General features: G+C 37.9%; 1 protein-coding gene across 9 annotated transcripts in view; it reads right to left on the reverse strand.

Annotated features, from left to right (window-relative positions):
- Positions 1 to 9,444: 9,444 nt before the first annotated feature.
- Positions 9,445 to 14,209, reverse strand: part of LOC131692589 (radial spoke head protein 3 homolog B) — a 45,231-nt gene continuing 40,466 nt past the window's right edge. For all 9 annotated transcript variants that reach the window (XM_058979737.1, XM_058979733.1, XM_058979734.1 and 6 more), the window contains 3 exons: positions 10,572 to 10,730; positions 9,938 to 10,514; positions 9,445 to 9,871 (listed from right to left, as the gene is read on the reverse strand). In XM_058979737.1, coding sequence (XP_058835720.1) covers positions 9,654 to 9,871; positions 9,938 to 10,514; positions 10,572 to 10,730 — 954 coding nt within the window. In that variant the 3' untranslated portion in view covers positions 9,445 to 9,653. The remainder of the gene's footprint in view (positions 9,872 to 9,937; positions 10,515 to 10,571; positions 10,731 to 14,209) is intronic.

The raw sequence follows: 14,209 nt of genomic DNA on the forward strand, positions 1-14,209 counted from the left end.
CGGCTTGGGCAAGAGACCAACTACTAAACGACTGGCGTAACGTAGAAAGTGCTTGACAAGCTAAGAAATTCATACATCCAGATACAACGAGAGCCAAAAAACTAATGGATCTAAAACGCAAAGACTTACGTATAATCACAGGTTTATTTACGGGACATTGTCCTGCTAAGTATCATCTGAAAAAATTGGCAAAAGTCAAGTTGACATTTGTCGATTTTGTAACTACGAGCCCGAGAGCTCGGAACATGTTCTCTGCCAGCGTGCAGTACTATTTCTTCGAAGGGAGCGATACTTCGGAAGGCATCTTATGACGCTTTAACAAAGCACTGTTTTGAGCGACTTAGTGGAACGTTATATTAAACACTTTTACCGTTGTCTTCCGTTTTAATTCCACTATGATGAACAAAATGCAAAATTGCACTTTTCTGTTACAGATACGTATTTCGGCTACGACCTGCAGCCTTCTTCAGTGTATTGTATCAGAATGAAGAAAATACCCTCTGTACCGCTTCATGTACCGAAAAGACAGGTAGAAATTAGGTAACTTAGGTGTGTGAAGATGATCATTTGCGTACGGGTAATGTTTGGAAAAGCCATGTATATCCGTTACCCTTGATCTCGATTGAGCAAAGACGAAGGGGGTTATTTAAAAATTTTTAGGCTCTCAGCGACATTCAATTTCCATGGATTAGAAGTTTGACGTTGAATTTTTATATCCTCGGTAATCAGATCATGTTTTTCTGAAATGGAATGTTCCGCTACCTTAGATTTGAAGTGAAATGGTACAACTTTAACAGCTTCCTTGGAAGCTTTTGTGTTTTCAGCGATGTGCTCTTTAAACCGAATATCTAGTGTTCTCTTAGTTCGTCCAATATAAATTTTATCACAATGAGACCAAGAAATTTTGTATGCCCCAGATTTTCCCAGAGTTTCAATTGGATCTTTAGTGGATCCTAATATCGATTTAAGTTGGTACTTTCTACTACTAAAAACAAGATCCATACCAAACTTTTTTAATTTATGTCTAAGTGGATAAGCCGTATTTTTGTTGAAGTCTACTGCTATCATTTTTAAATTCTCGGTTAATGGGGTTAATGTTGTGAGAGATTGCTTGTTGATTTTTTTCTTTTTTTTATTGATTATTGATTGGATAGTTTGCTCTGGATATCCATTGAGCCTGCCAATTTTGAAAATAAATTCTGTTTCTTTAATTTTTGCTTCTTCGCTGAGTGGTAAACTAAGCATTCTATGAACCATGTGATGGAATGCTGCCATTTTATGCTGATGTTAAATTTCTCCTTTTGATAATGCAAAAAATATCATCAACATATCTCCACCAGCGTTCTGGCAACAAATTTTTCATCTTTAAACATTCTTCTAGGTTTGCCATGAAAAGCTCACAAAGAAAAGGAGAGAGTGGGTTACCCATAGGGACACCCTTAGTTTGTTTATAGAAGACCTCGGAATGTGAAATAATGTTCTTCCATGCAAAGGCGAGTAAGTTTAAGATAAGATCTCACTTTGCTTTTCCATAGACTATTGTTATTCTGTTGTAGTAACCAATCCTCTAAGAGGTTAATTGAATCTTTTACAGGGACACGGGAATAGGGCGGTTACGTCAAAAGAGACCATTATTTCGTCATCTTTGATTTCGCCTGACTTCTGAAGTTTGATTGCGAAATCTTGTGTGCTCTTAACCGAGCAACTATGGAATTATTTGGGCATTGTTTGGAATTCGTTAAGCAACCATTTTGCAATTTTTTGGGTAGGGGCATATCCATTTTCGCATCAACTTTGCACTTCCTAGCAGAAAAGTTTGTTTAACAAACGTTCTACGCTGATTCACTTTGTTCGACGTTTTGTTGAATGTAGGACTAGTTTTTTTGTAGGGTTTTGACGTCTTACACGCAACGCAAATACATTGCACGCAACGCAAAAAACATTACAAATTTCTATTTTGATGGAAAGAAATGCATTATTGATTTATTGTGATTTTTACCCCCAAATAGACTCACAGTAAAATAATTTTGTCGCACGAAAATGTGCTCACACCGTATCTACCATAGTTTGGTTCTTGCAGTGGCTAACAAAAACAACATTTAACGCCCTCTGTAGGATTGTGCAAAAGATAATCGGTTTGTTTATTTGCTGTTCTCCGTGCAGTTTAACGTGTGAATATTTATTTTTCTGCTTTCAAAATGTGCACTAAAGTCTATCTATAGACGGAACAGGCAATAGCTGATTTTTAAAAATGCATCACAAATGATCTAACCCGTAGATGTTAACTATTTATTTTTTTTTCGAGAAATGAGCGAGAACTCAATTAAACATGCTGTCTTTCGTCGCTTTACTTCCAAAAGGTTACTTAAACTCATTGATTGAAAGTATGAGGGCCAAATTTAATAGGAATTTAAAGACAACAATGTTGTTTACAGAACAAGTATAATAACTTGGAACGATTTTTTCCCGAAATAATCCTCTATCATTCCGAGTGAGATTTTTAACCATGAATCAAACACTTTGTGGGGTCCATCCATAAATGACGTAGCATTATATGGGGTAGGGGGAGTTTGGTATTTTGTGACGATTTGTGACGACAGGGGGTAGGGGGTCATGTCAGCTTTTTTGGGGAGCATAGGACTTTTTATTCTTGAAAAAATCATTTTCTTTTTTGTATAATCTGTAGTAATAATATTTTACATTTTACAATCAAAGACGTTTTTGCCTTTCTCATATAGAAAGGTTATACAATCGCTCCAAAAATCGTCAACCTAATCCCGGCCCCGAGGGCCGAATGTCATATACCATTCGACTCAGTTCGTCGAGATCGGAAAATGTCTGTGTGTGTATGTGGAAAAAAATGTCACCTCTCTTTCTCAGAGGTGGCTGGACCGATTTGCACAAACGTAGTCTCTAATGAAAGGTACAATTTTTCCATCGGCTGCTATTGAATTTTTTGTTGATTGGAACTCTGGTTGCGGAATTACGGATTGAGGAGGGCAACCACACAGGAAATTCCCATATAAACTGAAATGAAATATTCTCAAAGGGGGGAGTAAGGGAAAATTTCAAAATCGAATTTGTATTCTGGATGCCGAATGACTTAAAATGCATGAAACGTTGAGATTTGATGTAATTTAAAAAAAAAATTGACGGAAATTGACTTTGGCACATTTTTGCCTTTCTCATATAGAAAGGTTATGCGTTCGCTCTAAAAATCGTCAACATGATCCCGGCTTGTATTGGTTTAGGCTACTTACAGATGCGAGAAACCTGATTGCAGTATATCAAATGGAGCCTGTCAGAGTAAAAGCGGGCAGTCGGCGCAGATCAGCTGAGCTTTCACTCTGACATCATCCCTTTGATTTGCATCGTGGCTGTCGATCCATTGTATGTACTATGTGCAAATCGTACTGAATATGTAATATACATTTCCACCATTATACTGAACATAACCAGCTATGGAATCGTAGTTTGGACAAATCAGAAAGGCATAATCGCACCACTAGGTGGATTAAAACAGGTTTTTGAGCTAACAATTGATTTTTGTTTTCTATTTCAGGGGTTAAACACAAAATAATTAACCCTAGAACGTTGCACTTGCGTTTTTCACCCCAGAACGTTGCACTGGGGTACAAATGTACCCCAAGCGCTTGATCGCAATTTTTGCAGGTAAAAATGCAAACAAAAGATATATAATACATCATTTTCTTCGTTTTTTCATTGCAAACACAGCTGTGTAAGTGAAAGTACGGAATTGATTAAATAAATTATGCATAAATTGGTTTGAACAAAAACAACAGTGATAAATTGCGATTTTGACTTTTTTTCACTAAAATTACTATAACTTTGATGTGCGAATTTTCAACCGATTTGAAAAAAAATCAAATGATTCTAAAAGTTGAAAGAATGCTGCGGCTTCTGATAGGGCGCCTGATTTGATGAAAAACCGGTAATGTTATGGATCTTCAAAGCCTCATATCTTCGGTCACAAAGACGAGCGGTGAACAAATTCGCATCTTGGTCGTTAGAGTTTTCCGCAACTTTGAGGGTATAATTCTATGTACTTTTTCAGCGGATTCTGAATTAGACCTCAGATTTGATGAAAACCGGTAATGTTCCGAATTTTCAAAGCCCCATTTCTCCGGTCACAAGTGTGTGTGTTGAACAAATTTGATTGCATCTTCATCGTTGCAGTTTTCCGCAACTTTAAGGGTATCTTTTTGTACTCTGATTAGATGACAACCGGTAATGTTGCGGATCTTCGAAGCCGGCCTCAGGTGCATGTGGTGAACAAATTTGATTGCATTTTATTTCCTAAAAAATCCGCAACTTTTGGTCTATATATTGTCATACTTTTTCAGCGGCTTCCAATTAATTGCCTTTTTGGTCGGATTTCTTCCACTATGGAATGGTTTAGAAACGGCATAACATGAAATTTCTATGTTTTTGACAAAATGCACTTATTTGGAAGAGTGAAATTTGAAAAATCGAGTTGGAAAATACCACGAAATGGGGTGAAAATTGAAATGCAAAAAATATTTCTGACCAGTAGTACATTAGTAACACGCAAAGTTACTGTTACAGCAGTTACTGTGCGCAAATTATACTTGCGAGCCATTGTTTTAAAAACTATAAAAAATAAATAATACAGCAATAAAAATCAGCAAAAATGAGAACGATTTTTTTCTACTTCAAAATTAGATTGAATTAATTGAATAAATGATTGAAAACGATTTTATAATACTAATTGTTCCCAACCAGTATTTAAACTGGTATTGTCACGAGTCACATTTCCACTGACGGCACAAAACCTGACGAAACAATAACGGCAACCGTACACTGGGGTACAAATGTACCAACTTTGACACCTGATTTCACGTGCAATGTTCTAGGGTTAAATATACTTCAACCCTAGAACGTTGCATCGCAATTTTCGCAGGTAAAAATCCAAACAAAAGAAATGTATAATACATCATTTTCTTCGTTTGTTAATTGCGAAAACAGGTGTGTAAGTGAAAGTATGGAATTTATTGAATCAATGATACATAAATGGGTTTAAACATAAAAAAGTGAAATAATCACGGTTTTGACTTTTGTCACAAAAATTACTATAACTAACCGATTTGAAAAAATCAAATGATTCTAAATGTTGAAAGAAAGGTCTAGAAACTATATAAAATGGAATATCGATATTTTTGAAAAAGTGCAATTATTTGGAAGAGTGGAAGTTTAAAAATCGGGGTTTGGAAAATACCATGAAATGGGGTGGAAATTGCAAAAAATATTTCTGACCATTAATGCATTGGTAACACACAACGTTACTGTTACAGCAGTTAATGTGCGTAAGTTGTACTAGCGAGCCATTGTTTAGGAAAACTATAAAAAATAAACAATAAAACAATAAAAATCAGCAAAAATGAGAACGATTTTTTTCTACTTCAAAATTAAATTAAATTTCTTGAATAAATGATTAAAAACGATTATATCATACTGATTGTTACTTACGTAGTAAAACAACAAATGTTTAAACTGGTATTGTCAAGAGTCACATTTACACTGACAGTACGAAACCTGACGAAACACTAACGGCAACAAACAAATGCACCCCATGCCAACATTGACACCTGTTTTCACGAAGGCTATAAGCAAACTGGCTATACCACCTTTTCCTACTCTTAGGAACTCTAAATTGAATTATGGTTAGGGTCCCAGGTTGATAAATGCCAAATTCTCGTCTTCACACCGCTCCAAAGAAGGCGTGGGGTACATTTGTACCCCAGTGCAACGTTCTAGGGTTAAGACCCTATTAGATTTTTCATTTTCAATAAACGTGCAAGCGCCAAAAAAACTGTAGCAATGGCTACAAGAACGTGTACGATGACGCGAGAAAAGGCGCACTGATTGAATGCCAATACAATTAATATGTCACTCATAAGAAAAATGATCTGCATCAGCAGGATCCAGCAGACAGAAATTGCATTTGTTTTTTTTGCATACATTGTGTACTATAAAAGTCCAACGACTCAATCAAACTAACTCATGGAGCCGTGCCAAATAAACCGATTAAAAAACCGAACTTATGCAAGATTAGCAACTAAGTACCAGATTCTCTAAACAAGAAAAATTTCAAATGATTCCATACCCGTAAGCTAAACATTTTGTGATCATAGAAATCCTCAGGATGACGATTTGAGCCAAACTACGGAATACTACTCAAATTTAGATATGCACAAATGTATAGTATTAGGCTGAATATCAGCAGTTGCATTTGAGACACCAGCACTTTTGCACGCAAAAACTTATTTTGGAGCTTATCAAGTCAAAAAATTTACGGAAGTCAATATTTCTATTGTCCTGATGTTACAACTGTTAAAGCATTAATTGCAGCTAAAGTTAGAAGTCAACTTTCAATTTTCTATAGCGGTTCCTTATATGTGATCCTAAATCCAAAGCGTAAGCAAATTTTTTGGTTTCTGTACTGAATGGTTCATGTGCCGTTACAATTTTGTAAGCCTTTCAACTAACCTTTGCTAATTTCGAACAATACAACTCAGCTAGCTTTAGGGGGGTTGTCGTGAAGTTACGTCATTATTAGGGTGGGTGTTTAGAGTTTTGTGATGAAATGCTACGACGGAAGAGGGGGATGTTGAAAATCACTTAAAATATGCTACGTCATTTATGGATGTAGCCGTATACCATAGAGCTCCCAGTTTGAATCCCGAAAAATTCGTCTGCATACTCCCATTAGGGTAAAATGGTATAATACGCCCCACCGGGGCAAAATGCCCTTCTTCAATTCCCAGGATTCCTGAATTATCTAAAAAGTAAAAATGACTGATAACAGTATCGTTTCATGAAATCAACGTACTAAGTTAGTTTGGTATTTTTAATATGTTGCAAATTAACAATATACACAAAAGTTCCAAAAGTGCTATTTTGATGTAAGCTCCCACTTTTTCCATTACATTACAACCAATTAGAAGCATTCGGATTTGATAGAACTAATTCCTGTAGCTTACTAGAACATTATAGTTACTATGTTAGTTTTTAGCTTGGCTTAAAACTATGTATGCGTGTAGAATTGTTCATGCATTCACAACAGCTCATCACCGGCTAAAAGGCCCCACCCATTTTTGTGGGGCATACTCACCGATTGCTGTGGGGTATTCAGCTTTTTGTTGGTGGCTGCGTTCCCAAATGCGCACCCCACTTTGACAAGTCGTCCGTCCAATGTCAATTTTGACAAATCATCAGTCTTGTCAATTTTGACAAGCCGTCGCTTGAGTTTCAATGTTCACATCACGGTAGGCGTTCATTTCTGTTCTCAACTAAAACGTTAAACGTCAAATTAAAATTTTGTATATTTTTCCGTGAAAATAAAAAAACCGATTTCCTTTCGAGTCGGCACAATCGAGTGAATTGAGGTGTTTGTTTTGTGGATCATCTCTAATTCAATTCGCCGATTGATATACTGAGAAAAACAATTATCAGCGACACTCGATTTAGTTGAAACAAATAAGCCGGTTGAATTGCAACCGATTTCGTCATTACAGCTGCAATCGTCAATTTTCTATGAGATTGTTTTTATCGCTTTTCTAGTTTGGCTTTATTCTTTTTTACGACGAATGCAAGATTCGTTCGGGCTTACTTCGAATAAGGGTGGTTGTGATAAATGGTTAATTTTGATCGAAAATCGCCCATCTCTAAACAAGGTTTGCAAATTTACTGTATTAAAAAAGATGGAGTGCTTTTCCGGGTGATTTTGCACCGAGTTTCGTTGGTCATATCGTACGTGATGAATTCATGTAGGAGCAGAAGCTTGAATCCCTTAATTCTCTCGACACTCATAGTAGCATCCAAACAACTGAGAATATGTTATAAATCTATTAACCAGCCTACAAAAAGATGCGCGAAGCGATTGATATCAACGGAAAAGATTATTGAAAACAAACTAACAAACTTTAAATTTGACGTTTAACAGTTGAGAACATGAGCAGGGTAGGTTAAAGTTTGTGACACTGAAGGCTTGTCAAAATGGACACTCCTGTCGATTTCTCAAAATTGACACTGGACGGTCGACTTGTCATAGTGGGGAGCGCATTTGGGAACGCAGCCACCAACAAAAAGCTGAATATTACACTGCAACCGGGGCCATTTTGCCCTGGGTGAAAGAAAAAACTAGAATTTGTGCATCTTTGAAAAATGTTTAATCATACTTGTATCAGGATGTTTAAAAAAATGAACGGGTGCTAATTTCTAACTAATATAATAATAAATTAGAGTAGCTGGTGCGGAGATCATAGTGTCGAATGGTGAAATATAGCTATTTTTGCTTAAGGGGGGGCGTATTAGACTTATTTACCCTAGTTCAAGTGCGTTCGGAAACGCATATTAGTCCAATCTGTGACGGTTAGGGTGTCTCAAAATAACATTTTTTATTTTTCTGGAGCTCCAAATCGAGAAGTTAGGTGAGTTAGACTGAACGTATTTTGGGTTATAAAAGCAGCGGAATCATTAAAAATTAGTAAAATGTGCAGTTGAGTTGAATTCAGGGGCGTAATTATGTTGAAGAAAGTGTATAGCTTCGGCAAATGGGGTATGAGTAACTTTTATTATATAATCTTTGATATTTTTAGCAATTCATCAAAAATAAAACTGTTCCAAAATATAAAACAATTCAAGTGTGTTTCGACCACATATTGTTTTTCGGAAATAGTAAGAAAATTATGAAAAATTGCGTTTTCCGTTCGTCTTTAGTACATCAGGATCGGGTTTAAAGCTGGGTTTACTATGTCAGAATCGGGTTTCATTCCGAAGAAGAAAGTTGTCCTAATACCGCAACCTTTGATTTAAGAAGTGATCCCGATAACTTGTTTAACATGATGTCATTTTGGGATACCTTATTGACGGTTATAGGATACATGAAAATCATGCGCAAAGTGAACTGAGTCACGTTTCTGATGCATTTTTTTAGATTGAGCAATATGTATATAGTTTTGTTCGATCGAATCCATCGTCTCAATCCCCAACCCCGTTAATCGCCAAAATAATACAAATACGCGGTTGACTTTTATCGTGATTACTGAAACTTGAACAATTACTAATAAAATGAAATAGAAATTTGTTGAGTGCCGTCCCCTAATATTCCGGCTCGGTGGGGGGGGGGGGTGCCCCGTTCTCTCCTTCTAGCGCCGTAACTGATCTAATGCAAAATTATAAACGAGTAAAGCACTATGCATATTTAGTATTAGCTTAACATAGGAAAATTTCAAAATGAATGACAAAAAGAAGCTAGATATTTTGAGTAAAAGAGATTATTGGGACTTCACAAAAGAATTATATTATGAAATAGAATCGTTTTCCGATAGTAAAGTTAGTACGAATGATACCACAAAGAAAAGTAAAGACTGCTCGTTGATTAGTTTGAAAATAAAAAGCAATTTTATTAGGTAACAATGAATCCAACAGATAATTTTTCTGATATATTAAACGTGAATGTTGATCTTCGCGAAGGGTTTCAAATCTATTTATGCTTTATTGAAGTATCACGATTCGTATTGTGACTCATTGACTGATTTAAATTCTATTGATGTCGAATAAGTTTAGTTACGTTCTAAAATTTCAGTATTGCATTTGTAAGGCCAATCATATCACAAATCATTCTGGGAATCACCGTTTTCAACGTTTCCGACTACATCATGTTCCTGTTCTTCAGCTTCATTTTCCACTACCATAATATCACTCTTGTCCTCTCCGATTCCATTAACTTTCGGTTCCACAACATCTGCGACAACACCAACAGTTGCGGAAGCCGTCGACGAACCAAAAAGATTCTTCTTCTTTTGGATGAGCACTTCTCGAATAATATCTAGAAAGTGGAAGTTATTACAATTAATTTTGGCTTCAAAAAATATATATATTTTGACATAGCTACCTTCAAGCAAGTCTTTGGAATCAATCATCTGCCCAATTTCCTGAGCCACCTCTTTTGCAAGCCACGGCGTAATTTGCCGTTCAAACTCTTCACGATCTCTTTCGTCTTTAATGTTCTCAACGGCATTAAGCACGTCTGGCAATAGATCATCGATTCTACCCTGTAACAACTTCGAAGCCGTAATGCGTTCTTGCATTTCTCTGTCTAAGTCCTGCGCGATCTTATCTTGCAGTACTCTGCGCTCCTTCTCGGCAATGAGCTTTCGGTCTTCTATTTCCAAGCGACGAAGCTCAGCCAGTTCAGCTTCCCTGATAGCCATGATTTGTTGCTGTTGTCGCTTCATCTCTGCAATTTCTTCTTCATGAAGAACTTCTATTAGAGCCTGTTCAATGGTTCGGCCCACTAAGACTTCGATGATTGGCTGGACCTCAGTGTCAAAATCGAACAGTTCGCCTTCTAGAATTTCGGTGCCAATGTCTTGGCCCACTTTTTGCGGGACATACGGCGGTGAAGGTGGCCTGTAAAGGAACAAATCCGTCTGGCACCCAGCGTCCATCTCTGGAGGACGAACGAAGAGCTGCAACAGATATTAATTTATTAGTGTCGGTTTATTATGAATGTGTATTGCAGGGACCTGTTCGAGATATTTCTCGGTTTGTACGTTTTCATGTTTGCGACCCCGAACCGCTGGTGGAGTGCCAATGATTCCACGCTGATTGCGTGCCACGTGTTTTTTACGAAGAATCTGTCTACGGCGAGCCTCCGCTTCTTTCTGCAGGTTATCTCCGTCACCCTGGTTAAAGAAAAAATTACTCAACTATGCGATATGTGTTTATAATTTATGTATGGTATTACAAACAGTTGTAAGTTAGATAGCATGCGACATAAGTGCAGTATGTAATGCGAACAAATATATAAATTTATATAAAAACAAAGTTGCTTGCGAAGACCGTCGAGCAAGAAGTTCAAGTTTCGCATCTGGCCATGATCGCATATTTGTCCCATTTTCTATCTTTATGGGACTAATTTGCGATCATAGGCAGTGTAGTACTAGGTACATTCAACAGCGCAAAGTAACATTTTCAGTACATTCTACGAGATTGAAATGATGGCATAAAAAGCCTGAAAGTAAAGGTACCTATATGGACACTACAGATACGAATATGTACCACCGCATACACTATAAACGTTATTAAAAATTCAAGTTGCAATATGGAGACATTCATTGCCATTTCTGAATTAGTGACCATGTTTCAGAGCTTACTACGGACTACGTTGTGTACGTTTAAGAATCAGGCTCTGCCCTCTGCAGCAATATAGTGTGGATGTTGTTGGAATATAAGAAAGGCAAAATTGCTACAATCGACCAACCACTTAGGGATCATCCATAAATGACGTAGCATTTTTTGAGTGATTTTCAACACCTCGCTCCCCCATCGTAGCATTTCGTCACAAACCTCTAAATACCCCCTGGTAATTACGTAACTTGACGGTAACCCTATCCACCTCCTTGTCCCGCAAAAAAATTAGAAAAGAAATATATAAGGTTGTCGTGACATCCGGTCAACCCCTATCCCCCTATAAAAAAGCTACGTAGCATGACATGATCCCCTACCCCCCGGTCGTCACACATCATCACACAATACAAAACTCCCCCCTCCCCCATATAATGTCGCAGCCGTCATCACATGCAATGTCGCAGAGTTGTCGCGATTCATTTTAAAATTAATTTTTGGCATCATATTAAAGTACACAGTACCGCTGATGATATGTCCTCGCAAAGCGATCAATCGTAAAATTTCGGGAAAAGTAAGTTGTGACCCCATAGTAATATCAAGTACTATCTTCAACATTTCTCTATATGTAGAACTGTTCTATACAGTATTAATTGCCATTTGTGAAGAAAGATCTGTGAGCGAATTTTAGAATTTAAGACGTGCTTGTCAACAAAATAGTGACACACGCGTTACTCGTCTGAAGGCAAACTAAACCTTTGGGCGAAGGTTTTTATCTTCGGTAGGTTCGGATCAGAGTTACAAGCGTTACAGGGCATTACCGAGGCGATTTTGGCTTGCGCACGTGTTTGAAAAGTACTTTCGGCCATACGTCTAATCTTGTCCGCAGGGGACCAACGCCACTCTCCCTGTGCCAGGGGACACAATCGCTCAGCGTTCGAAGACTCCGCCTAGCGCCGGTGCATGTGATTATACTCGCCGATCGCAAGACTCCGTAGGGACCCCAGCCACGGTCCTGAGATCCCGACATTAAGTGATTGTTACACGCAAGGGTCCCAGCCAAACACCCCGAATCAGAGAGTAACACCCGAATCAGAGAGTAACACTCAGCCGGTCAGTTCCCGGCATCCTCATCAACCGCCGCATAAGGTATCGGCTCCACAGCATCGAAACCGAACACGCCGCTCCATCTGGCGGTACCACTAGCATAACTTTGTATTTAAACGCATTTCAGCTCATACGCATGTTTCAATTTTTTACTACCGGTCTGTTATATTGAATATTTAAGGTTGAATATTTAAGGTGGAGAATAAATCCTGTTTTCGTTTTTTCAGTTTCGTACCATAAATGCATTATTATTATAAATTCAAAGTCTTCATCGGAAAATTTATTGCCACAACTACTTCTACAGAGCATAAGTTTTACTATAATTTGTATCAAATTTACTTAATATTTTGCTTTAGACGGGACTTTTCGTATTATCAATAGCGATAGCAAAATCGAATGCGTTAACAAATGGTACAAGCAAAACTTGTGGTCAGCCTTGAATACGACACAAAGCACCGAGATAGCATATTTTGACGCATGTCAGTATCACGGCTTACATATACTAGGCTAGCTCGTTAGAGTGTAAACATTTGACGAGCGCGCGTCATAGAAATCGTCGGCGAAAACAATTAGATGAAATTTATGTATTGTTCGCTGCTAACGAATGATCAGCACCAGTTAGATCACAAGGAAGCTATGTCGATGCCCAAAATCTTTGCTGGGAACAGAAAATTACGGTGATATCTGTTTTCTATGGACGTCAGCCAAATTCCCAATTTTCGCTAATAATCACATAGATGCACTTATTATCCACTGTGTCTACTGTAATTATGGTATAATTTACGTCAAGAATTCGTTGCACATTATTATTTTTCCACCGTGAAAGCTTAAATATTGTCAATTAACAACATTCAAGAAATCCATTTGTTTATCTCAACGATTTCTCTGACGTCACCGAAAACTGTCAGTAACAAGCCTCGTTTCTGTGAGCCGTGGTCAGTATCTTCTACAAGTATAATGACTGGCTCGGCTGCTCGATATATTGCGTCGGATTGAATGCGAAACAAAATCATGCTCGCTCGCAGAAGAGAAAAATTCTAACCACACCCAATATTTTTGCACCGGGTACAAACTTGGTGCGGTTCCAGGGAAGACTGACCGCTAGTCGCCGACTGTCTCGTGCGCTGCATCGCTCGCCTGTACATTTTGGGAGTTAACCTCTCTTCATCACAATCGCTGCGTAGCTAGCGGTAAGCACCATAAACGTACGTCGTCGTCATCCTCATCGTCGTCGTCGTCGACCATCAGCACGTGTATAACAACAGAACAGGTCAGATTTTTTCAACGTTATTCTAAGTCTAAGTCTAAGCATCAATATAGATTTAGCATATTATATAATTATAAAAATGAGTCAGTGAGTGTTATGACATACAGTGAGCGAAGCCCGATTTGTTGAGTTTCCCTTGAGTTACAGTTTAGAATTTGTTTACACTTGTTCCGAGTTATTCGAATACGTTGGGTGAACGAAAAGGTTCCGTCCAGTAAACCCACCGGGAAAACTAATATGCAACTTCGCATCGGTTACAATTCAGAATCGATGGCGCATAAGCGAAGTTGTTAAGCGAAATGCTTTGCTAAGTTACAGCTTGGCTATTCAATCGCTCTGCTTTAGGGTACCGTTCCGCTTGTTGCCTCCTGCACCACCAAACCATTGCACTGCATCTGGCATCCCACAAGGAAACCTCGTTGAAGTACTCATCTTCTTACTTTACTGCAACGATATAAAATACAGACAAATGGCCTCTGAAACTGGATTAATGCTTTGAGCGTTCCACATTTGTTACAGCAATACAGTTTAGTAGGTGGTGTACTCATTATTGAATAATTGAACAAGATGAAAAGAATGTATGCTGCTAGACACCAGCAGCGATGAACACACAGAAAAGCATTAAATTCACATTATATGAAGCGTGCAAAGTATCAAACTGCA

The sequence above is a fragment of the Topomyia yanbarensis genome, chromosome 3 (assembly GCF_030247195.1).
Source record: "Topomyia yanbarensis strain Yona2022 chromosome 3, ASM3024719v1, whole genome shotgun sequence".
NCBI classification, from domain to species: domain Eukaryota; kingdom Metazoa; phylum Arthropoda; class Insecta; order Diptera; family Culicidae; genus Topomyia; species Topomyia yanbarensis.